At 30.0% G+C, this 24,288-nt stretch overlaps 1 protein-coding gene across 2 annotated transcripts in view; it reads left to right on the top strand.

Moving 5' to 3' along the window:
* LOC149883466 (uncharacterized) overlaps positions 1–22,726 on the top strand; it is a 30,976-nt gene extending 8,250 nt beyond the window's left edge. The window contains exons 3-11 of one of the 2 annotated variants that reach the window (XM_090097946.1): positions 1,019–1,150; positions 7,338–7,544; positions 7,736–7,828; positions 7,919–8,028; positions 15,090–15,266; positions 15,420–15,528; positions 20,918–21,123; positions 21,265–21,390; positions 22,302–22,726. In XM_090097946.1, the coding sequence (XP_089954072.1) occupies positions 1,019–1,150; positions 7,338–7,544; positions 7,736–7,828; positions 7,919–8,028; positions 15,090–15,164 (617 nt within the window). In that variant the 3' untranslated portion in view covers positions 15,165–15,266; positions 15,420–15,528; positions 20,918–21,123; positions 21,265–21,390; positions 22,302–22,726. Of the gene's footprint in view, positions 1–1,018; positions 1,151–7,337; positions 7,545–7,735; positions 7,829–7,918; positions 8,029–10,145; positions 10,324–15,089; positions 15,267–15,419; positions 15,529–20,917; positions 21,124–21,264; positions 22,282–22,301 lie in introns of those variants that run through there. The other variant, XM_090097947.1, reaches the window with a different exon arrangement.
* The last annotated feature ends 1,562 nt before the right edge of the window (positions 22,727–24,288 follow it).

The following is a 24,288-nucleotide window of genomic DNA, read 5'->3' as shown; positions in this document are numbered from 1 at the left end:
TCGATTTCAACATGAAATATTATCACAACAGCACAGTCAAACACAGATAAATTACTTTCTTTTTATTTTTCGTATATGTTGTTTTTGCTTTGGTAGAAGTGCAAAATGTAACAAAATCAGTTTGACAAATAAATTTTAAATCGTAAATTACAATATATAAAAAACCCACTGAGTTTTAGTACTTTAATAGGGTGGTTTTTCTTCTTAAGAAAATCTGATTATGAACAACGAATTTTAAGAAAATCTCATTATGAACAACGAAATTTACGTCTAAAGTATTTTGCTCACTTTCCGGACTGCTCTCTGGCTGTAAATTACAAGGCAAACATGTTGAAAAACAGTTCATAAACATCCAGAGTTAGAAACTTGCTCCATATAACTTCATTTGAGTTATTAGTCATAGGCACAAGGTGACGAGTTCTTAATGTAAAATCTTTTAATAACTGTCAAATATCAAAATTTCCTTTCGCGACAATTTCCAGTTATTTCTAAGTAAGTTAGGATTTTTAATTGTCTAAGAACTTTAGGCAATTATAGTTTGATTAGAAGCTGATGGTTTCTGCTCTATATAGATTATTAGGGAAACTAAACTGAAAAACTGCATTCCAAGTAGTGAAGTGTTTGAGTAAACAATGAAGTGGATCTGAAACATTTATATTCTCTTGTGACATCATTCTTTTAAAAAGCATGTCTTTTTGTACTTGTTAGTGTTTTGTGAAATATGCTAATAAAAAAAAAATGTAAAAATGTGGAGTTCTGCAGAACTTTAATTTTTGAATACTTTGAAATCGTAAAAATTTTCAAATAACCTTGGTGTTCTGATTTTGATGCTGTATATTTTCATGGTTACATTATTTACATTACAAAGTTAGTTATATTACAAACTTTTCTGTTGTTTTGTTTTTAATAGTGATATTTGAAAAATATTGTGAAGCAATATTTATTTTACTTGTTAATACAGCTATATCTAGAAAATAAATAAAAATGAGATTTTGCTGAGTTTTTTTCTATGTTCTAGACGTAAACGAATGTTTAAACGAAATCTCTCCTTGTACACAGAATAACACTGAGTGTGTCAATCAGAAAGGAAGTTTTTCATGCTCATACAAGAATGGTTGGGTTTTGGATGCGGATGGTATCAGTTGTGTAGGTAATTCATTTTAAACTGTCCTTATAAAACTATCTTTTTAATAATTTAAAGCAAGAAAAGTTTAAAGTCTGGTGTTCGTTACATTCCCACAAGACACCTGTATTTGTGAATCTCTAAGATAATATAGTTTAATTGCATAAAATAAAATTAAAACCCTCCTCCTAATTCAATTGGAAAGCGCTTTTGAAAACGATTGCATGTAAATTTACCATCTTATTCGTTTGCTTATTAAAATTTGCTGCAATATATATGTTAGCTGGATTTATGTCTGCTTTAAGCAAAGGTAATGCACTCCCGCTGATAATGATATGGCCGCTTGTTTTTCACTCATAATTTAAAAAGTTTTTTCAAAGCAAAGCGATCAAATATTTTAACTCCAAAGTTATAAATTTCTGTAAGTATACTTGTAGCATACTCGTAGTTGCCATGAAACATGATAGCATCAGATATCTTTTTATATTGACTATTTAAGGAGATGAGGCTCTTTTTTATTGTAACGGTAAAAAAAACTCCGAAAATTTAAATTTTACCTTGCTTACAAACCTCCACAGCCGCTACATTTTGAGCAAATTATATATCGTAAGGATTTTTTTTGAAAAACAAAAATTGTTCTAAGTACCTTAATTGGGGATCTTTTTTCATCTTTATTCTTTTGCATCTTACAATTTATTTGCCTTACTGCGCTTAAATAAATTTTACGCAAAGTTTAGTGCTGACTATCCAGCAAGCACAACCAGACATGACCCAAACGGGAACAGGGATGTCAAACGGGAACCGTACGGGATTTGGCCGCGGGATTTACACCGGAACCTTATGTGCAAATTTAAAAAAACGAATAACCTTTCGGCAAGGAGGTTTAATACACAGGAGACGGCACGGTATATACGTTTATATAAAACGCGCTGAAGCCAGTTTTAAAAGTCAGCCGCCATCTTGGTTGACCCAAAAAAATTTTATATTTTGCGCAGAACTATGGAGAAAACACAGATGAAACGAAATCAAAGAATTGCAACAAGTCAATAAATAATTCGCCAGTTATACTTTCGAGGTTGTATTATGTTACAATGAATTGTTTGCTAACTGATTATCTGGTTCAGCTTATTCCAAAATATATGAAATACTGAAACAGACATTAAGATAGTTGTATGTCAACACAAAATTAGCAGACACCATGTTTTACACAGTATGAATGTTTCTTGTGGAAATAAAAACAAACTTTTGTGAATTGATATACTGACTGCAAAATTGCATGGCACCTTACATTTGACAAGTATGATGAATCATTGCTGTTGTGTACTACATTGATTCTGAACAACTTTTCACACAAAATGCAAATGTCATGATCATCTTCTGAAGGAAATATCAATAATACACCTTTTGTTTTCAAGTTTATGCATATTGTTCTTGTTTGCTACTTGTATTTAGCGCTGAAATACATGTTTCACAGTGTAGCAAATTCCCCAGATTTTCCCCAAAATACAGCAAATCCTGCAATACAAGCCACAATACTTTGTGAACATGTAAACAAAAAAAATAATCATGATCAGTAGCAGAGTTTTCTAGTAGTTCAATAATCCTATTTCTGCTAGTAGAGTTATTCAAAACACTAACAGAAGGAGCATTAATGTTTTCAATTTTTTGGTATTTACTAGAAGCAGTCAAAATAGGTGCAATTGCAATGGCAAACAGTTTCCATGAAGAATATCTTGAATATCATTATGCATCAGCAATTTTTTATATGTTCCAATAAACTGTTTTGCTGAAGGGTATTTATTACAACCCAATAAACCTCTTATTTTTCCAAAAAAAAAATTACTGTACCTATGAAAAGTAATGCCACCAGCACAATCTCTTGAAGTACACCCATTGGCAGAACAAGGTGCCAGTGCTTGGTTTGAAAGTACTTTTCAGCATACCAGTACCTGGTATGCTGAAAAGTACTTGCAAACCAGGAAATAGCTTACGAATTTGAAATTTAACACAAACCAGGGTATAACTTTCAAATTTGAAATTTAACACAAAAAAAATTTTGTGTTAAATTTCAAATTTGTAAGCTATTTCCTTTTGAATAACTTAGGGTAGTAAAAGACATGCATTTAAAAACACTGTCAATTCTGGAAGGGGGATTTCAGAAAAATCACTTAATAGTTTTTTATTGAAATAAATATATTATATGTGAGTTTTTTTTTTTTGCAATAAATATACTACATATGATTTTTTATTTATAACTTTGTCATTATTTTAGATCAGTCGTAAAAATTTGTCGTTTGTTTGATATCTTTATTGCTGTGTTTACAACCTCACCAATATCAAAATATGAATTTATAAACTTTCATTTTTATACTTTGCAGAAAACTTTGGAAAACTTTCTCTCTGTATCAACCATTTACATAACATTAAAAAGTAATGCCACCAGTACAATCTCTTGAAGTACACCCACAGGCAGAACAAGATGGCATGTCAATTTAAATCTGTTTATCAATATCTATCATTTTATTATTATTCAGTATAAATCATATAAAGCGAAATTAAAAGTTATAACTTAATTATATATATATATATATATATATATATATATATATATATATATATATATATATATATATATATATATATATATATATATATATATATATATGTTATGATAGTGTCATGTATATATATGCATTTATATACATACATTTAAGTTATAGCTTATTATCTTACATACATGTAAATATATACTTGTTTCAACTCACAAACATATGGTTTTCTTTTCGCAAGAATCTTTCGTGTATCTGAAATACAGTCTTTGTTGGTAGCATGTTGAAATACAGCTATCTGAATGTCTTTTTCAGTATTCCGAATGTTACTGAAATGAACTGAAGAAGACTATCAGTTAGCAAATAATTCTTTACATGATAGTATAAGTTATCAAGCATAAACTGACCAATTATTCAATCATTTGATTGCAATCATTTGGGTTAACCAAGATGGCGGCCAAATTTCAAAACTGGCTTCAAAAAAATCACGTTATACAGTCTCCTGTGTATTAAACCTCCTTGCCTTTCCGCTACTCTTTTCTTTTGCCCGTTTTGATCCCAGATTTCTCCCGAAAGTGTTAATAATAATAATAATAATAACATTAATGATAATAATAATAGTAATAATAATAATAATAATAATAATAATAATAATAATAATAATAATAATAATAATAATAATAATAATAATAATAACAATAATAATAATAATAATAATGACAACAATAACAATAATGATAATATTAATAATAATAATAATAATAATAATAATAATAATAATAATAATAATAATAATAATAATAATAATAATAATAATAATAATAATAATAATAATAATAATAATAATAATAGTAATAATAATAATAATAATAATAATAATAATAGTAATAATAATAATAATAATAATAATAATATGAAAAACGATAATAATAATAATAATGATGATGATAATAATAATAAAGTCTAAAAAATGTAAATTATAAATAATCAAACTTTTTAAAAAGATATTTAAACTAGATCTATTTAAAACACATCCGGGAGAAATTTGGGATCAATAAAGGGAAAAAAAAAGTAGTCGAAAGAGTTTTCGCTTCTTTTTATTTGGCCCAAATGGTTTTCGTGTTGATAACGTGGCCAAATCCCATACGGTTACCGTTTGACATCCCAGATAGTTCCAATTTGGGACCCGTTGGTTGTGCTTGCTCGGTATCTCTTAGCAGAAAACGTGATGGGGCAAATCGTCCTTTGAATTGTTTATATAAAGGGTGATTTTTTTGCTGCTATCTTTTGGCATCACTGATTTTGACAGATCACGCGTGCATCGTGTCTTGTGTAATTGTCAAACTTGTTCAGTTTGGTCTATAATTTAACCATGAAACGACTTACGAACGAACAACGCTTGCAAGTTTACTCGTGCTCTGTTAAGAGAGTGCATTGCGCACTTCTTCCAATTTATGGGCAGTTTGGTCGGCCTTTTGAGGGAGCTATTCGAAAGCTTGTGACTAAATTACGAGCCTAATTTACATTATTTGACATTAAACTACCAAAATGGATACGAAGAGTGAGGACCAAAGAAAATATTGTGGCTTTATCCGCCAGTGTTAGTGTTGACCGTGAAATGTCGATTCACCGCCGTTCATAGCAATTGGGCCTCTGTTACCCCACTACGTGTAAAATTTTGCAAAAGGATTTGAGTGTAAAACCTTATAAGATACAGCTGGTGCAAAAATTGTAGCCACACGACCTCCCACAACATTTAACATTTGGTGAATGGGCGCTGACAAAGTTGGAGGAAGATCCACATTTTTATCGAAAAATTGTGTTCAGCCACAAAGCACATTTCTGTTTGAATGGATACGTTAAGAAGCAAAATTGGCACATCTGGAGTAAAGAGCAGCCAGAAGCATTGCAAGAGCTACCAATGAATCCCGAAAAAGTCTTTGTTTGTTGTGGATTTTGGCCCGGTGGCATCATCGGGCCGTACTTCTTTAAAGACGACAATAACCGGAACGTTACTGTGAATGGCGAACGCTACCGTGCAATGATTACAAAATTTTTTTTACGAAATGGAAGTGCTGAACTTGGCTGGCATGTGGTTTTAACAAGACGGTGCCACATGCCGCACAGCACACAAAACAATGGTTCAATTTAGAGGCGAGTTCGGTGCACAGTTTATCTCACGTTTGGGGCTCGTCAATTTGCCTCCCAGATCATGTGATTTACCGACTTTGGACTATTTCTTGGGGAACCATGTTAAGGCTAATATCTACAGGGATATACCAGCAACGATTGACGCACTGGAAGCCAATATTGAAGCATTTATTCGTGAGATACCGGCCGATATGTTGGAGAGGGTGTGCCAAAATTGGACCTTACGCATGGGCCATCTAAAGCGGAGCCGCGGCCAACATTTACATGAAATAATCTTAAAACATTAAATCATATCGACCGTTCTATCGACTCAAATAAAGATTTCATCAAGTTTTTCAAATTTTTTGTGTTATTTTTGAAAACCAATTCCTATACCTCTTAAAAAATCACCCTTTAAATAAATGTATATAATACTCTTCAATCACTTTGTAGCAACCTTCATTCTGGCAATAAGTCAGCTAATAAAATATCTCTTTCAAATACATATGCTTGCATAACGAGTTTGTAGATTGCAATAAAAGTTTAATTGGATAAGTAATGCTGACTTATAGCTAATATTTACGCTTCGTGAGAAATTTTCATAAAACTTACTCAACCATTTTCATGTTGGGTTTATCTTGGAGAGAGATTGGAGATAAATTATTTATATATTTATACAAACTGAATAATTAGGTAGGTTTATTAAAAATTACCTGAAATTCCACAAAATAGCGATCTTCAGATGTTACATAGCATCTATGTGTCAGAACAGAATTCAGTTGAACAAAGTCATTTTCTAGTTTACTTCTGCTAAAACTAGTTTTTAACGTGATGAATGTTTTAAAAGTGGTTCAAAAAGACTGATTCTGAACGCACTGCTAAAAAACTGAAGATGTTTTTGAAGAAAATCACTTAAGCGTTTTAAAATCGCCAGCGTTAAGTCCTAGTTTATATCAAATACTGAATTTATGGTCTTCACTAGCCAAAAAAAAGGATGTAGAACATTTGCAAAAAAAGAATTTATAAGAAAAGTTGTGGTTTAACTATGCTCGAAAATTTAAAGTTATCAGATAAAATGTCTTCTAGGATTAATGCACAAATGCATGGCAGCCTGGTTATTAAAGTAAAAGGAAAAGCAACAAAGTATTGAAATGCAGTAAAAAATAGTTTAACGTTGTTTTCAACTACATATAAAAGTTAAATAAGAATTTTATCTGCAAAGTAATTAAAAAAATTTTTCTTTACTAATTTATAAATTAAACATTTTTTAGTTGCAATATAAAGTAATTTAAAGAAAAACCACTAATTATAACACTTTTTCTAATCAAACTTTCTTGGAATAAAAGTTTCCAAATAACTCTTTTTTGTAATTAGTCAAATAATTTGCAGAGATAATTGCATCTAAAGTACAAAGCTTACATAAAAATGACTCTGTACAGTTTTCTTACTGTTTCAAACTATTTTGCTGTTTGTTTTTTACACTTAGAGTTTTATTAACACTGAACACGAAAAAAATAAAATTTTTTTGATTTTAGTATCAACAAGGCCTATATTTATTTCTGTTATAAATGAAGAAAAACAAAAGTTGAATTTACAATGGAAGGTTCCGGAATCCTCATCCAGTGCTATTTTAGGTTACATATTATGCTATCAGCAGTTGTCTCTAGATGGACTTTCAGTGGAGGCGAATAAAATTTGTAAAGAGACTGGAAATGTCACAGCATATAATATTACTAATCTAGGTTTGTGAGTTTTAGCTTACTTTCATTTGCATAACTGTTTGCACATTATCTAAACTATACTGTGAATTTCTCGGCTTTTTCGTTTTTAAGTTTCTTTAGAAGATGATACTTTCAAGTTACTGTTTTTATTAGATGTATTTGTCATCCTGAATGTCATTCGACTTAATCATTTGCTTAATTTTTCGTTATAGGCAAATATAGTAGTTATACTATTCAACTCTCGGCTGAAAACTCATATGGTCCAAGTGCACTTGCTGCTTTTTTGGCATTCACTCAACAAGACGGTATACCTAGATCTTTTTGGGTATTGCAATTTTTTATAAATGTAAATATTAGTTAATCTTGTCAACAGTTGGATTTTCTTTTCATTCTAGTTCCAACCAATGTTCAAAATTTTGACTCATTAAGCGTTTCAACAGAGACCTCAATAATTGTAAAATGGAATGCTCCTATAAACGTTTATGGAATCTTAAAAGGTTACACAGTAAGTTTATTATAAGATTTATTTCATTGATGTGCTGTGAAAACTTATTGCTTGAGGAGTGTTAAAAATATGTCTTTCTCCATGCAAATATTAAATAAATTTTAGATTAGAAATTTAATAAAACATTGAAAAAGTATACTTAAAGTGATATATTGAAGGCAATATTTAATCAGATAGACTTTAATTCTCCATAGTGCAAAATTTAATTGCTTTGAAGTTATTTATCACAAGTTTTCATTTTTGCCATTTTCGCAGTTTGCATTTTATTTTACTTTTTTCCAAATTACATACATTAAACTTATCATGGCATTTTGAACAGGAATCCTGTTGTTTTTTTTTATTTCGAATTGAAACGCATTAGTTTAAATGACGAAAAATGCTTTAAAATCGATTGTAGCTCTTAAAGAATGGGAAATGCTATACTTTAAAAAAAATTTTATTTTCCAAAAATAACAATTTGGGGAGGGAGTGATTTTATTATGTGGTAGTTATTTCTAAACAATATTGAAATAAAACTTTTTTTTTTGAGTAAAAATGAACATAAAATTTGCAATATTTAAGTAAATACCGTTAAAAAAAAATGGATAAAACTACGATAAATATTTATAACAGCTGGTTGTTGAAGCATTTTACCAGAAAATGATTTTTTTAAATAAATATGTTACTGACTATTTGAATTAATTCTTTTTAAAGTACTAAAAAACCAAGCAAGTTAGGTAAAAATTAAAGTTTTGAATTAGATTTGTCCTTGGCCAACCACATGTAAACTTCCATCCTTTCTAAAATGAGGGTTGCGAATTTTTCATTATCATTTTTTTTTTTAATACTAAAAAAGTATTATATGAAATTTAAAACCTGCAGATGAACTGCCTGAAACTTTTTTATGTGAAACATCAAAATGTTTTGTGAACGCACACGGATTTGTTTGAATATACTATAATTACATAAGTTATTTAAAAAAAAAAAAAAACATGTTTTGATAGAAAATAAAATTTTCACATAAATCAAGCTTGAACATCAACTACACAGTTTGATTAAATTTTCTTAGACTTAAGATTTGGAACAATGTCTCTAAAAACCATTAAGAGCTGCTGCTGTTTCAGTCACTTGCTTTACAACTCTTTTACCTGACTAGGTGTGGAGAGGGTAGTGAGGCACTTCCATAGGAGAATCTATTACTTTTTTTAATTCTTTTTTTGTCATATTGTATGTGAAATTCGGCTCCAAGATTTGTTCATTAATCCAGTCAATGAGTTCAAAGAGGTCACAGCATCAAAGTTGAGTTGAGGTTTATTTAGGTTTCTTACACTCGCATCACCTAGCTCTGAATCTCCTCTAACATTCAGAAACATGTTAACTGCAAAAGTTTTATTTTTATTTGATGAGCTTGCAAGAAGAGAAATAAGAAGAGACTAAGAATGACCATGAAATGCTCCATTTTGAATAGCCCTTGTAACGACATCCTTATTTTTGACTGTTTGACCTGTTATTAAATGAAGACGTTTGATTAGATGATGGGGCCCCTCAAAAATAGAGTGTTTTACCTTGATTCTATACCACATATTAATATTATACTTCAGCCATCTTTGGAGTTTGTGGGCTCATCATTTATATGCCACATCCTATTTACGAAATCATTTTTTTTCCGGTCTGGTATCAAGTTTCCTCTGGTCTGGTAACGATGACTTATCTTCCGATAAGTCATCGTTACCAGACCCAATCATTGAATTTGTCGAATCCGATTCAACCCCAATTGTAGTTTGATCAGTTCCTCTAGGAACCATTTAATTATAAAGCCCGATTGCAGCTTCTTTAACTGGTTTCTTTGGACCTTTTGAAGATGTGTAATGGGTCAAATAAGTTCCATCTAGTTCAGAAGTAACACATGTTTTTTTGCTTTTCCATTCTCCGACAAAACGTTTTAGTATATGAATCTTCTATCAAAACTAGAGTAGAATATTTTCTTCCGTTTACAACTATGACTTTGTCAGTTACTTCAATAATTAGTTTTTCTGACAAAACCATAAACTCTTGCCTGGTTCTCTAAGTTTTTTCGGATCACATGCTAAATTAACCATTTTTGGAGTCAAGTAATTAGATTTTATCAATTCTTTAAGGAAAGCAGATACAACCGCAGATGTAGCAGCAGATGATATGTCAAATCGAAGAGATGCTAGTGCTGCATTGGGAATCTTCATACAATTCTGTGTAATGATAACATATGGGGAGGTTTTCAATTGATATTATTGGAACTGTCTTTAGAAGAAATTTTATTTGCACCTTTAATATTTTCAGGTGAAGTTTCTTAATTAAAGTCATGTCCCACTGATTCATAAACTTCAGCTTCAACGACTTTTTTATTTGAATCTGTATATTATTATAAGCTTTTTTAATCCAATTTTTTCTTTTTTTTAAAGATGCAATATCTTTTATTTTTCTGCCTTAAACTATCTATCTGTTTCTACCTTGTTTATTTGATGCATTTGTAAGCCTGACTTTTAGCAAGACTTATATCTTTGAGATTTGAGCCATAATAAATCAAGTTGTGGCACCTTAACATATTTAGAACAAATGCATAAAATGTGAACTCTTGGATCACACTTTTAACCTCCTTGCATGGAGAATTTTCATCTGTACGAAGTAATATGTTGCAGCTACATTTTGTTATATCCAACAATTTGTCCAGCTTACCTTTCCACAATTCGAAAAGTCTGCCAATGCCACAGAGATTTCTATGATAGTTAGATGATATCTTCTACAAAAGATATAAAGTTTTAACTGTGGTAAAATTTTTTTATTAGAAATACTTAACCTTTAAATGCCCAAAGCAGCATAAAGTGTTAAAAAAATTCTAATTTTTGGTACAAGTAATCCTACTTTCATTAGAAAATTGAGAAAAATTTTCTTTGTCATAAAAACGATGACAATGCACTTTTTTGAGTTGTATCAAATCTGATACAACGGGCAAAATTGTACTAATATTTTAGACAACTTTAATTTTTTTGACTTTATCATAAGTGTTCTAGCCTATTTAACGTCATAAGTTGAAGCAGATTTCAAATGATTAGACACTCAAATTAAAGGGCCAGGCAATTAATGGAAAAAAGTTAAATTATTTAACTCAACAATTAGAGGTTCACGAATGAAGAAGTGTCTTCTCCATTCGTGAACCTTTAATTGTTCCTACAAAATAAATGTTACGCTTCCTCAATTCAACTATCAAGGGCAAGTTATTAAAGTAGTTATCAGCAAAGACTTTGAAGTTGTGTTTATCAGGCAGTGAAGAAGTCAAACTGAGTACTACATCTGCACTGATACCTAAACTTGTATCAGAAATGCTTTTTAACTTCCTTTGATAAATATCAAAGTCATATAAAAAGCCTGAAGTGCCACTTCGACCCCAAAGCTTGAACCCCCGTTTATGTGACTTTTTTGGCAAGTACTGACGCAGTAGGAACTTCCCTTTAAAAGAAACCATTATCTCATCAACAGCGTGAAACTCTTCTGGTGAAACTCTCAAAAAGTTTTGGCGGAGCTCTGTTATCCATGTTCGTAATTTACATATGCTGTCATTTGCTTTTTCTTCCTCGGCTATTTCTAAATTGTTTACAAAATGAATATTCCGAAGAATCGTTTCAAATTTGTTCCTTCCCATAACTGCAGAAACCCCATCATAGGTGTTTCCCAATATCATCTTTGACTTAAGAGCCTTACCAAACCCATCCTGAGAAATACACCTATAAACTTCTCAATATCTTTTCTTAGTAGGGAGCTTAGGCAATTTTTATAGCCAATGTAAATCTTTTATATTTAAAATGCATTGGATTCCTTAATATATTTTATTTTCCAAATGGTTTCAACCACATCTGTAGCTTATTTAGCTCCAAAGATATTCGTGTTTTAATATTTTCAATTCATACACATTAAATGAAATATTTCCTTAAAGTTTCTTGTTAAACTTTTGGCACCGAAAAAAAAAACCTTGTTTTTTTTTTCTTGCGTAAAAAGTTGCGTTAAGAATAAAATATCTAAAGACGGGGGAAATTTATAAAATTTCCACTTAGAAAACAAAAAACCCACCCTATTAGACTACCAAAAACAAACAAAAAAAACTGATTGACATAGTAACTAAATAGTTGCAGAATCTATTTTTATGTGGGGACGAAAGAATTAGCTTAAATTACTTGTATATAAACAAAACCAAAATATTTAAAGTTAAATAACTTTATCAATTTTAAAGCAAAACGATGTCCCTAAAAAATTTATTGTAGTGCAACCTTTTCTAAAAAAAATAACATCTGTATATACATATATACTATTTATTTTCATGGGTGGGTTTTCATTCTTCGGCACCTACATAAAATCATTTGTTGCGTTTTTTGGACGAAGTTTTTCAAAAACGTACGATATATTTTTTTCCGCGATAAAATTTCACGTGACAAAACTCCCTATTCCTAGTATGCTTTTTTTCTGCACCTTTTGATTGCAAAATATAAATATTTGTTTGCTCTGTGGTATTGTTCAACATCTCATCACTAACAAACAATTTAAAATATTGAAAGGTTTTTTTCTCCATATCTGGTGTTGGTGTCATTCCAGGCTCCTTTAAGGTTACGTCATCTAGGGGTTCAAAGTTCTTAGTTCTCCATATGTAAGTAGTTGGTGTGGTATTTTTTTTTTTAATGGGTGTCTCATTAGCATTCTCAACTGATCTTGATGCTATACATGCTAATGGCTCATCATCACTTATTGAATCATATTCTATCTCACTTACTTCTTCAATATTAGTATTGGCTGCATCATTTCCCAAATCAAACTCATTGTCACTTTCATCACTCTCCCCAAAATCACTTTCTCCATCAAATGCATAGTTTAAAACATCAGAGACAGTTATTTTTTTATTTTTATTCATCTAGACAAATATACAATAAAACTTTTTTCTATATTTGTTTAAATGAATAAAAATAGAAACTTGAATTTTTTTTGAAAAAGCTTTCATACTTAAACGGCCATTGTATCAAATTTGATACATACAAATGCAAATAGCAATTGTTATGCATATTTGATAACCAAAAACCATGAAATATTTAGTAAAGTTTTCCTGCACCTTGATTCTAAAAAAAAAAGTAAAAAACAGCACAAAAATTTATAAAACCAATATGAAATAGAAGTAAAAACAACACTTGGTAAACACCACGTGAACCACTCCTCGCAAATGCCGTTTTCAAATGTTTATAAACTGAAAAATATACCCGGATGAAAAGTACTAATTGTACAGAATCAAAAAATTCACTTCTCACATTTGTAACAACTGGTGTTTTCAGATAAAAACAAGCTTCCATTTAAAAAATACAGTGGTTTAAAATTTGTGTATCAGATCTGATACCTGAGGTCATTAAGGGTTAACATTGTAATATTTCCTATCCACTAAACGTCCATATACACCCAGCGGACGTCCAGTTGTTTAATGGATGTCCTATGGATATCATCGGATATCCTGCGCCCACTGGGTAAATATTGAAAATGCACTTATCAGTATCGTGTCAAAAAACTATCCTATCAAGATAGTCAGAAAGAAGCAACTTTTTTGGAATATGTAGACCTTTCCATAGTACATCCCTCAGTGTAGGAACTTCAGTTTCCAGCCAATCTTTTCTTACTCCATGATATTTAGTTAAATTAGTTGCAGAAGAATGTCTAGTTTGTTTCAATTTTAAACTATCCATAACACAACATTTTATTTATTATTCACTGTAAAACAAAAAAATTATACTAAAAAACCACAAGAAATATTCTACACCAACTGCAACTTTTTGATATCGCATGCACATAAATAAATCCAATACTAACATAAAACAAACAACTGTGCTCTATAACTCATTCATAACAATTATAATTAAACTTAGTATCTAAGTCCATTTGTTTAAGTTAGATAATTAAAAATTTAAAAGACATAAGTAGAGTTTTATTAACTTTTTCTCGTAAAGATGTAATTTTTATCGTTTTATTACATTTTTCAAGTTAATTTTTACACAAAAACTTTTTTTTAGTTTTTTTTGGTTGAATATTGGTTAACTTACCTCAAGCCATAATAAAATCACTCTTCAAGTTTCAGTTTCAAAATGTTTTTAGTATGACCAACCCTATTAAAGAACGTCATACTGTGCTCTTTGATATTACTTATTGATAAAACTTTATTAATATAAATTTATGAAGTGAAATTGTTGTAGTATGCTTAATATTTTTTGCTATAATATATTATTTTGCAAAACCTGTAAAACACTTCAAATACTCAATATTACTCAGTAGGACGTAGAACCTGGTCACAAACGAAATTGCTAAGTATGCTAGTTTTATGCATCATAGATAGAAGACCATTTTTTAATTAAGAGGAGCATATGTAAAGAACTTTTTTAGTTAACCTTGTTGTTCTTGGGCATTTCACAACTTAAACGTTTAGCGATACATAAAATACTGCACTTCGAGATACAGATTTTTTATTTCGGCATAATTGTTTTTAATTCTCTTTTAAAGTTCTTTCGGTGATCAAACGTGCCAAACCAGCTTCATTCAATACTTTCGAGTTTCAATTTTTGTTATAGTAAAAAATTAAAAAAACTAACTATAACATCAATAACTAAAATGCATTATCAAAATGTTTATTCAATTAAACTTTAAAATGTTTTATTTTATTTTGTCAGTTTCTTTGCGGGCTTGTTTTTTTTTTTAATTTCTAACAGCTTTAGTTTTCTAACATGCTTTTATTTTTTATTGGAAATGAGACAATCAACAGAAATGGAAAGTTAAAAAAAAGAGAAGTTTAAGAAAATGAAAAACTTGGTTTGTGACAAAACCAAAACTTCAAGTTAGTTACCGGAAAGTAATCTTTAGTTGTAAACCTAATATTTCCATACATCTGTTGTCGTTTCAGCAAATGAAGATTTTTTAAGGGTAATTGGCCACTTTTTACCACTAAAAAATTTATTTACAGTTTTGTGTTTGGTATTTTACATTATTTAGTATTTTTTTTTTGTGACTAACAGTGCTTTCTTACTAATCAGGTTTATTACAAGAAAGAGTTATACAGCACCTCGTTCATTATTCAATGCAACCAGACAAAAGCGAGACATGTTTAATTGATAATCTGTCTCCATATACAAACTACACAATAAAAGTTTTGGTTGAGAATGGTGTAGAATCAAATAGCGTTTCCTTTCAAATAGCGACATGTTTATCAGGTATGTAATTGATTTTTTTCAAACACTTTTAAAGCTTATTCATATTTTTAAAAATGATTATATGAGATAACCATGATTCATAGCATTAATATTCTCAATACTTGAAAATGTTTGGTTGCAATTTTAAGTCTTTCTGATGTGTTTTTATTTTAGTCCCTCCAAATTTCACTGATAGTTTGCCGACTGTGGAAGAAAGTAAAATTACAGCAAACACATTCACAATAAATCTTGTGCACTTTTCTGAAGCTAATGGTCCAATCAGGTTAAAAACTTTTGCATTATGTTTTTCATGTTGGATTTAATGCTCATAATGTTAAGTGGTATAGAATAAGTCAAACTAAAGGGCGTAAATTATCTACTAGGTTAACCTATTAACCAAATCAGCTTCATGTAATTTAAATACGGAAATCTCTTGAAAATTCAATAATATTACGCATTCGATAGTTTTTATATTTTTAACCAAGTAATATATGTATATATGGTTTATAATGACAACTTTGTAAGGTTATTTTTTGATTTTCAATTTTAACTAAAGCGAAGCTTTGTTTAAATAAGGGTTTTCTATTACAGAAAAGATATTTCATTTGTTCGCTTTGCTTGTTAAAACTACAAGCTAACCGATACAAAAATAATTCCCTTTGAGTAAATCAGATTGCAAAGGGCTGCTCGCTTACGAAGATCTTTCCGAAGAAGATCTTTTGTTGTTTTAAATGGGACAAGTAAGAATACCTGGCTTTAAAATGCTCAGAGCAAAAGGAGTGCAGAGGCGAAAAATCTGCAATATATCTCTCCTCAACAGCAGTGGAATTAGAGCACCATCTATTATTAATTTAAATGTTAATGGTATGGTTACAACAGCTATGTAAGATACGAAATGTCCAAAGACAATCTTAAATCAAAGTTTAGTTTTTTAAATATGAACCTAAATGCTGAAATTCTCCTAATACGCTGACACATAAAGAAATGTTTAATCTCTACATCAGCGATCGTGAGTGTTTAGGTTGACGGCATCAATGTAAGTGGTATTTATATTATGTTACAAGGGGGAGTTTCAATTTCACTTTTAGAAACAATTTCATATCGCGGAGCAACAGTTTTTGCTTTGTGGTCTTTCTTTTTTAATTTCAGCTCTGTTGAAATTTTTTTTTCAGAAAAAAAATTTCAACGGAACTAAAATTAAAAAAGAAAGATCTCAAAGCAGCTTTTGACAGTGTTGAATGGAGTAAAAAACTGAAGTGAAGCGATGGATAAAACCCCGACCGGTTTTTTAATGAAGATATACAGTATATGATACCAAAAAGCGCAAGAGCAGAATATGAAAAAGATTATCAGGACGAGATCAATATAAAATGATTTTAAGAGCATGACTAAAACATAATGGGAACTCTCAACAAAACATTGATAGTAAAATCGAACCTGTAATGGGCTGTTTTGATCATTAGGAATTTGTAAAGAATGGACGATAGGTGATATTTTTGTCTACAATAAAGTATGGTGAGCCTTAACTATGTCAAGAGACATTTTAAATATATGGCTTAGAGAAAAAGAAAGTCAACAGATTAATGATATTTTGTTCGTATGTTTGGATCATTTGAATGCAAGTTGGTTACAAACTGATGTGGTTAAAAAGGAATTGTCTTGATCTAATCCCGCAAAAGTTAACCAGAAGAGTAGTGCTAGGAAATTTGGTAGGTCATTTCCCAGTGTATGGTAAGTTACGAATAATTTGTAGGTTTTAAAGAGAAGAATTGTTAGTTTAACAAAGAATATGGACCATGAGGCACTGCGATGGGGATAAAAAATAAGTACTTGAAAAAGTCTGAAGAATTTTAAAAAAAGTATAATGATATTATGTTAATTCAGCTTAACTCTTTCTTTGGAAGTTACTTTAGCTGAAACATTAATAAACATTTGCAACTGATTGCTAAACAAGTTGAATGTTACACACTTATCCAGAGTTGAAAATAATTACTCTTAAGAGTACCAGAAGTACCCTTTGGAAGGCACAATGTACACACCTTCTGGAAAGAAAAATCAAAAAAATTGAAATCTTTCATGACACTCTGAGAAAAAAACTTATCTTAAAAATTTTAATATTTTAAATCAACAGAGACAGATAAAATTTTAAACATGATCTCAAAAAAAACTACGTAAAATATTAAATATGTAATTATTGGAGTATAAAGAACCAATCAATCAATTATCATCAAAATTTTGTATAACCCTTATAGTATTTAACACCTTTAACAAACTTCTTAAAATCCGGGAAAAGGTAGGTTTCAAGTGGCATTTGTTTATATTTTTCAAGAAGTTTTTTTTTTTTTCGTGTTTATCATAAAAATGCTGACAAGAACTGGTAAGTTTTTGATTGAACAAAAAGAATCATCTTTTTCTTTCACATCTGAATTTTCTGACCCAAAGGTACCAAGTGGATTATGCAACTCCAGCAGAGTTCCTTTAGGAAAGAAGAGTAAGAGTGAGTATGTTACTTTCCCAAAGTTATATGATTTCAAAACTGTAATGGTGAGACCAGAGACACTTTGTCAGCCTTGTCATTGCATCATTTGTCAAATTAGTTATTTAAAGGCACTCCGAACCCACTCTCTGGATTTCTAAAAACTTCTGCAACTTCACAAAACCAAAAAAGGCGCTCTGGCTGTCTTACCTAATTATAAGAGGAGTCCCTTTTAATTGTAATGAATACATTTTCAAAGAGAGTATATCTCTGAGAGTGCATTCATTGCACTGGTGAGGGACTCCAAAAGATTTTGTCTATATTCGAAACAACACTGTGTTGTTAAAAAGTTACATTAATAGTTGTCTTCAAAAATAAGTCAAGTTATAAATGCTAAAATTGTTAATTTAACTTAAAAGAAAAGTTTATTAGCATCGGCAAACAATTGGCTGACAATTTCTTACACACATGTATCTGTGACAAGTTACAGCAGCGAAAGGAATTTTTGGTTTACAACAAAAATCTTTTTAACCTTCTGAATTTTCTTTTATTCAAACAACACATTTACAATGACTTTTTAGTGAAGCTTGGATTTGATATTGGAGGTGGTTTTCTTAAGGTCAGTTTTGGCATTCAAGAGGAAGATTCAAGCATTCCATCCACTCCTCCACAAGACAAAAAGACATTGTCACCTCAGACAGCCAGAGATAGTGAAGTTAAGTCCAAACTCCTTGTTAACTTTGGCTGAGGATATGCCAGAAAATGATAAAGAAACTCAAAAACATCCTGTCTTTAATTTGTTTAAGTGGAGTTGATTTTCATTTGTCAAATAACATGAAGTAAGCAAACCTTTCTTACTGGTTTCAATCTATTGCTAGCTCACACCCTTATACATGGTGTGATATTGATTCGTCTGACTTGACAGCTCTTCTAGACATTTTCCCGCCAATTGAACTTTATCAATTGCTTAGTTTGATCAATTACTTGTTGAAAGCACTTAAAGAGTCCCGGATTTAGCCTGATGAGCGGCCAAAAGTCTTTCACATCAATCTCCAGCCCATCAATGGAGGTCAGTTTGCTGGGAATGAATGTCAAAAACTTCTGAGAAACATAGGTACTCTTTAAAGACCTGCAGAGAAAGAATCTGCTTTTCAAGTCTTTCCTTTCTTTGACTATACAGAAAAAATCAGACAATTTCATCAGCCGGATTTTATACGAAATCTGTAGCGATTTCTTGTTAAATATAATAGCAAACATTTGTAAGAGTTCTTGGTTTCTCTTGAAATGTTGTAGAATCCGACAAGGAAAGTTCATTACTTTTTATGTTTGACTGAATATTTATTATTTGTCTGTACACATTATTGTATGTTTCCGTGAATTGTGTCAAGAACTTAATTTTTTAAAAAGTAATCTACCTGAATTTCTTTTAGAACAAAACTTTATTTAAATCGAATCAAATAAATTGCTTTAATTTGTGGTCTTACAGACTTCAATAATGATCAATTATAAAATGCTTGTTTCTCTGATCAGCCAGAGAACGAAAAAGTGATTTGATTGCTTTTACAAATTTAGCTTAATACTATTAATTTCAAGCTTTTTTTTTTTTTCTTTGATGGTCAAGTAGAATTTTTTAATTTTTCTCGTCAAGGTATGCAAAATGTTCCCTCTAAAAGGTTTTTGTGGTACTCTTAAGAGTAATTATTTTCAAATCTGGATAAGAGTGGTGGCTGAGCCCCTTAATAGTTGAATTGAAGTAGCAGTTGTGGATGTTACGCTTTATTTGGTTTATGTCAAATAAAAACAAATGTGAAAAGTTTTAGTTAAGTCTTTTTTTTTATTGAAAAGGATTTTATTTTTTTATTATACTATGTTAAAGAACACACCACTCACACATTGTCAGATTATATTTTGAGTTAATATTTCTAAACTCAAAACTAAAAAAGTAAACTTTTATTAAATTACTTACATATATAATTTAATTACAAAGATACTTTTGCAAATATATTTTATGAAGTTAATTTGAATAACTATTTTGTATGTTATTTCTAAAAGGCTACAGATTACACAGGTTACAGATTACACAAGTGAAAAACTTATTTAAATCATTTTACTTCTGGTGTTTTATTCACTGATTCCGAAAATAGTTTTTAAAAAAGTTGTCACCCACCATCTTCTTACATTATAATATTTTAAAAAATTACTTTTATGTTCAAAACGCGAAAAAAATATTTTTAATCATTTAAATGATTCTAGGTTTATCTTTAAAGTTAAGAGGTTAGCAAATAAATTGAATGTTTAAATGAACTATCACTGAGCCACTTCAGTCTAGTGATAATATTATGCAGTCCGGTTCCAGATTTAGTGACAGTCAATCGAGTTCTAGTGAGTCTTCTCCAGAAACTATAAACCATTGCACAGTGAGCCAGACATCCCTGTAACTGGAAAAAAGTAATACTCTGATGTATGATCCTGGAGCAGTTTTTAGTACAAACTAATTTAATGATAAGCCAATTGGTAAAATTTATTTTCATATAACTGATTGCTCTGTGAATCTATATTGCACTTTGAATTTTAAAACTCTGTGCACTTTAAAATAACTGTCGAGGAATGTCGTCATTCTTTGAAGGTCCTGAACCACGTGACCTGAAAAAATCAACTAAAGTCCCCCACTACATCGCGAAATGTTTTATGAGTAAATGCCATGATACCTTGAATGCTTCTTTAAAGTTCATGTGTTGTCTACATCTTAATTGCTACCCATCATCTTTATTTCGCGCTGTCCACACCTTCATTGCTAACTTAGCTTATTGTAGCTTATTTTGAGAATACTTTCCCGAGTTCTGATTTAAGCAAGGAGAGTTAAAACCCTGTAGTTCAGCCCAGTTTTAGTTTATTGAAGATTTTTTCACGTATTTAAGCCATGAACTGAATTGCAACCACAAAATAAGCAGCATACATAATCGATATCATTGAGAAAGAATGTGGTTAACAAAAGCAAATTGATGCAAAAAGGGATTAAGCACCCAGTAAATACAAAACGTTTTGGTGAATTGGTTTGATAAAGTTTTACAAACATTTTCCTTGTTGACGTGCGTTAATATTTGAAAAATTATTTTTCTTTAGTGCTTTGATTTTTAAAATTTAATTGTTCAATAGCATTCAGGTAAACTTATTAGAACCTTTAAAATTTATTCAGGGACTACCATGTCGTTGTTAAAAAACTTGACAGTCCAAATCTTCCTCCAAAGAGCCCGGCATCATATTCAATTGAAGATATTCAAATGAATCTGGATGGCATCTACCTTGCAGGAATCATCTCAGATAGATTCCAAAAAACATTTTTGGTTGGCTCTGATTCAATTACTAAACGCAAAAGAAGAGAAACTCAATTAAATGCTAAAGGTGAGATACTTTGTTTACAGTTAAATTATCTTTATTGCAGTTATAATTTTCGTCAAGTATTTTGTTTGCTTTGTTTCAAATAATATGTGGGCTGATATTCTATACATTTTATTTGTAATTATATTTGGTGCTATAATATAGATGTTCGAAACCCTTCTCTTTTTCCTGAAACTTACTACACTGTGTTTCTGCGTGGCTATGTCTCAGATAGCGTTTATCAAACAACTGGATATTATAACCCTGTTAAAACAGCCAAGAAGCCCACAAGTAAGTGAACTTAACAAAGTTGTAAAAGTTTTAAGTAGAACGACGAAATACTTGCATAATTAAACAACCATCCTGATATCTTTTGGCAGATTAAGATAAAAATAGGAGCATAAAGTGTTATAAATCATTTCTTTGGCTTTTGATAGCAGATAAGAAGGAAAGAAATCGATAAACTAATGATCTATTTGTTTAAGAAATAGCAGTTTTAATTTTTTTATAAATTAATGGGAAAAGGCAGGTATTCTTCAAAGAACAATTCTCAAAACTTCATTTCCATAAGGTCAAAATAAAATTCTAAAATGTTTTCGTTAATATTTTTTCGTTTAACTTTAATATTGTGTTTTAGATTTTGACATTTTCCGAAATGAAAAATTCGAGTAATTTTTCGCAATTTCCTCATTTTGGATCGCAGGAAGTCAAAAAATGCTGAAATGGGGAAAAATTAAACCATTCATATTTTTACACGTGGAAAAAATCTTCTGCTTCAAGTCCTGTTAAGAAATCCGTGAAATAACTTCTCATGAATTTGAAACATTACTAACTAGTGTAATAACTTAGATGAAACATTCTGAGATCAAATGAATGTGATACAAGATTTTCTTTCTCAATTAAATTTAATTACTGCAATTTTTTAGTTTTTCCATTTAGGAGTTAAATCTGCATGAAAGCTTTTTCTACTCTTTTTTTTTTTTTTTAATTTTCTTAAATGAGAAACCCAGATTTCAGAAATTAAAGTTTTTTAAAATTAACGAAAATTTTTGATAATGACATTTTTATCAAGCTATTATAAGATGATTATAACATAAGTATAAGATGGCGATGAGAAAATATAAAAATGAAAGTAAGATAATTAAAAGATGATTAATGGCATTTGCTTTGATGAGAAAAAAAGATATATTTTTTCAATTTAGATAATTATTTCTCCATTACTATTGGAACGACCGTGGGAGTTAGCATTCTGATCTTACTTTTCATTGGAGCTGCTGTCTATTGCATTCCTCGTTATGAGTTTTTTCCTAGGTATGAGTTTAAAATGTTATCGTGATAAGTATGAGTTTAAAATGTATTTACAACACCTTAAAAACATAATGAAAACGACTTTCACAATTGGACAATGAAAAATGCACAAGTGATAAAAGCCCAAACTTTATTAAAATAAATCACGTAAGCAAGCTTTCAGATTTGCTTCAGATATGATATAATAGTAATAAATTTTAAGATATTTTCTTAAATCTATAACTCTTACAATACTTATATAAAAGATGGACTATAATTTGTAAAACGCATGTTAATTTTCTCTGCGTCGAGTGTTCTTGCACCTTCCAAAACAAAAAAATTTCTCATGAAGAACTTTATACATCTATTTTTCATTGTTAAACTTACTCTTCATAAAAGGATTTTAAAGACCAGCTTTAGAAAGTAAGTAGAATACAAGTTACAACCGCGGTAATAAAGAAAATTACTGAAATGCGTTTGACGCGCTGTGACTTTTTATTGCACTAATAGCAAAAAACGTACAACTGTATACTTATGGTAAGTTTAACTTGAAAGCAGTGAAGAAAAGCCATTGTATTTAATTTTGTATTTGATAGGTCATGGGAAACCCATTGTTTATTTGTTTCCCATGGTGTCCAATTGAAATACCACAAGACTGTTATCATGGTTTTTCAATAATCCATGCTTTTTTATGTTGACTAATAAAAATTGAAGTACCATGTGCTCCCTTAAAGATTTCTTCATAGAATCCTTTGGTTTATCAAAATCCCATGGTATTTTGATTAGCATATATACATCATGCACACTAATGATGTTTGTGGCTTGTGGCACAATACACAACTTAAAACATCATCAATATTTTTTAATCTATAAAATGTTTTCTTAGAATCAGATCAATAAACAGAATTCAATGAATATTTTGTCAAACCCTACAAATATTTGAAAAAGCAGGTGCAGCTGAAACACTACAATATGGCTTCAGCAAAGTATTTCATGCATGAATATGTATATGCATATGTCAAGTGAATGGAACATTTCATTTCATTAAAAAAAATTCAGACAGTAATTCAAATGTATAATCAACATTGTTCAAGGAAAAATTAAATACAAAAGTTTAACACTTAGCTGTGGGAACTTAATACTGAAAACTTAAAAACGTTTTTCCAACAGTATATAAAAAACTGTCTTCAAAGCTTTTGTAAAAAGAAACGAACATGCATATTAAATGCAAGCACGTAATTAAAAAGATTAAAATACATTCATTACAGATGTGACTAATATCAGTACTTTGTGGTTGCAATTGCTAAACTGCATAACTGCAAGGCTTCATGCATGATGCATATATTCATATTTCGCATATTACTTTATATTTAATCGCATGTATGTATGTATGTATGTATGTATGTATGTATGTATGTATGTATGTATGTATGTATGTATGTATGTATGTATGTATGTATGTATGTATGTATGTATGTATGTATGTATGTATGTATGTATGAATGCATGCATGCATGCATGCATGAATGTATGTATGTATGTATGTATGTATGCATGTATGTATGTATGTGTGTATGTATTTAATGTATGTATTCTTTGTTTCGTGTGACTATGTGTATATGTCTGTATATGTGAGTATATATACAGTAGCGTCCAAAAGTAATTGGACAAACACCTTATTGGTTATATTTTTCCATCGAGTTTACATTTTTAAATGAAATTTTGCATAAGCATGTCAAATTATACTACAATTATGAAAAAGAAAACAAAAATCCTAATTTGGGAGTAATTACTCAAATTTTTAATAAAAGAATGGAAATGATTGGCTCAAAAGTAATTGCACAAACTAAATATGTTGTTTAAAAAAAGCACTTTCTCAACAAAGGATAAATTTTCAGCATT

This window comes from Hydra viridissima, unplaced genomic scaffold (assembly GCF_058129835.1).
Source record: "Hydra viridissima isolate aposymbiotic clone 2 unplaced genomic scaffold, HvirCarnegie_v1 scaffold_9, whole genome shotgun sequence".
Classification (NCBI taxonomy): domain Eukaryota; kingdom Metazoa; phylum Cnidaria; class Hydrozoa; order Anthoathecata; family Hydridae; genus Hydra; species Hydra viridissima.
The sequence above is the reverse complement of the archived record's forward strand: the minus strand, read 5'-3'. Positions and strand labels throughout refer to the sequence as shown.